Consider the following 2,996-nt stretch of genomic DNA (forward strand, 5'->3'; position numbering starts at 1 on the left):
CTACAGAAATACTAAGGAATGCGCACCTGCACTTCAGCCACACAGCTCAAGGCTGTGTCCATGGGAACTATCTAGTTAGCTTCACTGCTCTCACGGGAAATGGCCCAACACTCTGCAACACTCCAAATCCCTCAAACTTCAGTTGTGGGGCTGTTACTTCACCCCACAGGAAAGGGCTTGGAGGAACCTGGATAGGGGAAAGTGGCCCGGCCCATGGCAGGGGGTGGATGAGATGAGCTTTAATGTCCCTTCCAACCCAAACCACTCTGTGATTCTATGATAGAGAAATGCCCTGTCTTCACTGCAGAGCCCGTTCAGGGGTATTTGCTCTCCGAATTGAGCACATCCCTCGTTTGGGAGAGAGAGGAAGGCTGGAATGATTTAAACGGGACGAATATAAACAGGAAAGTTCTGTTTCCGATTCACGGAAAAGTCGTTCCCTCCTCCAGAGCAGAATCGTTTTGCTCCCCCTTCAGGCTCCGTGTCGTGACGGTTTTTAACCAACAGCAATGAAAGCGGCGGTTTGCCTTTCCCCAGCTCCGAGCGGGGCGACAGGATTTTGGCTCCTCTTGGGAGAACCGGGACAGTCCTTCTGCAGCAAACTCCCATGCACCCGCTGAGCCTCCCCTTCCCTCGGCCACAGCCTCTCCCAACGGGATCCGCAATTCCCAGTACGCAGGGACTGGGACGCGGCGGGTGAGGGCGCTGTAATCCGCCTGGCAATAGGCGGAGCTCGGCGCTAATTGGCTCCTGGGCGGAGAAGCTATCTAATCTGCCTGGCAACAGGCGGCTCTAGGCTCTGATTGGCTTTTGACAAGCTGCGGGGGCGCGGACCGCACGGAACCTTCGGCGCATGCGCCGGCCGAGACGCGTGACCCCGTTGCTCCCCCGCCACGTCAGTCGGAGGCGCAGTCCCGCCGCCGCGCGTGCGCAGTGCGCGGCGCGGCCATGGCGGGGTCGGTGCGGGCCGTGGCGCGGCGGTTCCTGTCCGAGTACGGCGGCGGCACCGCCGGGCGCCTCAAGGCACTGGACGCCTTCCTGCTTTACGTGCTGCTCACGGGCGCGCTGCAGTTCGGATACTGCCTTGGCGTCGGCACCTTCCCCTTCAACTCCTTCCTTAGCGGCTTCATCTCCGCCGTCGGCAGCTTCATCCTGGGCGGTCAGTGCCGGGCCCTGCGGTCGGCGGGAGAGCCTCGGAACCCGACGGGGGTCCCTGGGCAGCCACAGGGACCCACCGGGGCCCCTCGGCACCTCCAGCACCCCGGGCGGGCAGGGGCTTCTTGGGGCCAGCCTCGATCCTTGTCCCTCCCGGGGTCCTCGCAGGCTCCAGCAGGGGCAGCTGTAGGCGCTGCTCTCCCAAAGTATCCCCAAACCCACCCTGTTCCTCTGCAGCCCCCCCAGCGCAGGGACTAACGGGCTGGGGGAGCTGGGGTGTTCACCTGGGGTGTTCGCCGGGGAGACCTTGGAGCCCCTTCTAGTGCTTAAAGAGGCTCCAGGAAAGCTGGAGAGGGACTTGGGACAAGGGCCTGGAGGGACAGGACAAGGGGGAATGGCTTCCCACCGACATAGGACAGGCTTAGATGGGTTATTGGGACGGAATTCTTCCCTGTGAGGGTGGGGAGGCCCTGGCACGGGTTGCCCAGAGAAGCTGTGGCTGCCCCATCCCTGGAAGTGTCCAAGGCCAGACTGGACAAGACTTGGAGCAACCCGGGAAAGTGGAAGGTGTCCCTGCCCATGGAATTGGATAAGCTTTCATGTCCCCTCCAACCCAAACCATCCTGTGATTCTGTGTTTCTAACACACCCAGTAGAGGACATAAGAATATCTACACTTCTGTGTGAGTCTCATCCTGCTCTGAGCCTGTTCCTCTCCGGATTCTCTTGGGCACCCCTGTGGTGTGTGCGTGTGGTGCTGTGGGAGCACTGACTCCATGACAGCCCTATGCAAATCCCCTACCTGTGTCTTCCTCATCTGTAGTAACGATGGAGTAACTTTTCACTGGTGGAACAGTACCTGGGCTGGGCTGCCCCAGGAAGGCTATGCTTCCCACCAGAACCTCTTTCTGTGCTCACTAATCTCTCATTCTCTCTCTCTGCTCTGCAGTTTGCCTCCGGATCCAGATCAACCCCCAGAACAAGGGCGAGTTCCAGGGCATCTCCCCAGAGCGGGCATTCGCTGATTTCCTCTTTGCCAACACTATCCTCCACCTCGTCGTCATCAACTTCGTTGGCTGAGCTCTGGGAGAGGCTGCTAGGTACTGATCCATGGGATCTCAAAAGGGGCAACCACAGGGCGTCAGTGTTTCTGGGGGAGAACTAGAACCAGAGTGAATCCGGGAGTCCTCCCGACTCCCAGCTGCCTCTGGGCCAAGCACAACCAGGCTGTTGTTCTCTGGGTTGGCACAGGGTGAGGATTTACGGCTTTCTGCTTTTGAGCATGTATTTTTTGGCTTTTGTATCATTTGATAGGGCATTTAACTAGGAGTGTTACAGAAACCTACCCACATTTCTCTCTTATGAGAGGTATTCCTCATTCTTCTTTGCAGGAGGGGCTTTGGGAGCTGGAACTCCCGGGGGAATTTCCTCCCTTTGTGAGGGTTGTCCTTTCTGGAGGCCATGGTGTGGCTGGGGTCCAAGTCTGCAAGTTCCTCCACAGATGAGGCAGTTTGGGACAGGGACAGTTGGGTTGGGAAGTGGAGGACATGCCCTGTTGTTACTATTGCAAGGGGCCACAGGATCACGGGAGCTTGGAGGAATTTCCTCCCCCTTAGCAGTAACATTGCTCTTGTTGCCTTCTCTCTTTCCAGGTCTTGAATTGCTCCTGAGCTCTGATGGCAAAGCCCGGCATAGGGAAGTGCCGTTCCCAGCAGACTCTCACCTTCTGCCTTGGTGGAGGAAGGGGCTCAGGTTTTTCCCCACAGTGTCCTATGGAGGGGTCTGCAGCCTCATTATGTACCTGTAATCCTTTCCATCAATAAAACCCTGTGTGACACTGCA

At 58.0% G+C, this 2,996-nt stretch overlaps 1 protein-coding gene across 1 annotated transcript; it reads left to right on the plus strand.

Moving 5' to 3' along the window:
- Nucleotides 1-920: 920 nt before the first annotated feature.
- On the plus strand, nt 921-2,996 carry DAD1 (defender against cell death 1). Its single transcript, XM_032711540.1, has 3 exons — nt 921-1,159; nt 2,104-2,254; nt 2,807-2,996. The coding sequence occupies exons 1-2, from the start codon at nt 949-951 to the stop codon at nt 2,232-2,234; spliced, it is 342 nt and encodes a 113-aa protein (XP_032567431.1). The 5' UTR covers nt 921-948; the 3' UTR covers nt 2,235-2,254; nt 2,807-2,996.

This window comes from Chiroxiphia lanceolata, chromosome 26, assembly GCF_009829145.1.
Source record: "Chiroxiphia lanceolata isolate bChiLan1 chromosome 26, bChiLan1.pri, whole genome shotgun sequence".
Taxonomy (NCBI): Eukaryota; Metazoa; Chordata; class Aves; order Passeriformes; family Pipridae; genus Chiroxiphia; species Chiroxiphia lanceolata.

Excerpts from the sequence above, each read along its gene's own strand:
- DAD1 (XM_032711540.1), top strand. The coding sequence starts at position 949 with ATGGCGGGGTCGGTGCGGGCCGTGGCGCGGCGGTTCCTGTCCGAGTAC. Across the intron at positions 1,160-2,103 it reads CGGCAGCTTCATCCTGGGCG|TTTGCCTCCGGATCCAGATC; the intron begins GTCAGTGCCGGG and ends TCTGCTCTGCAG.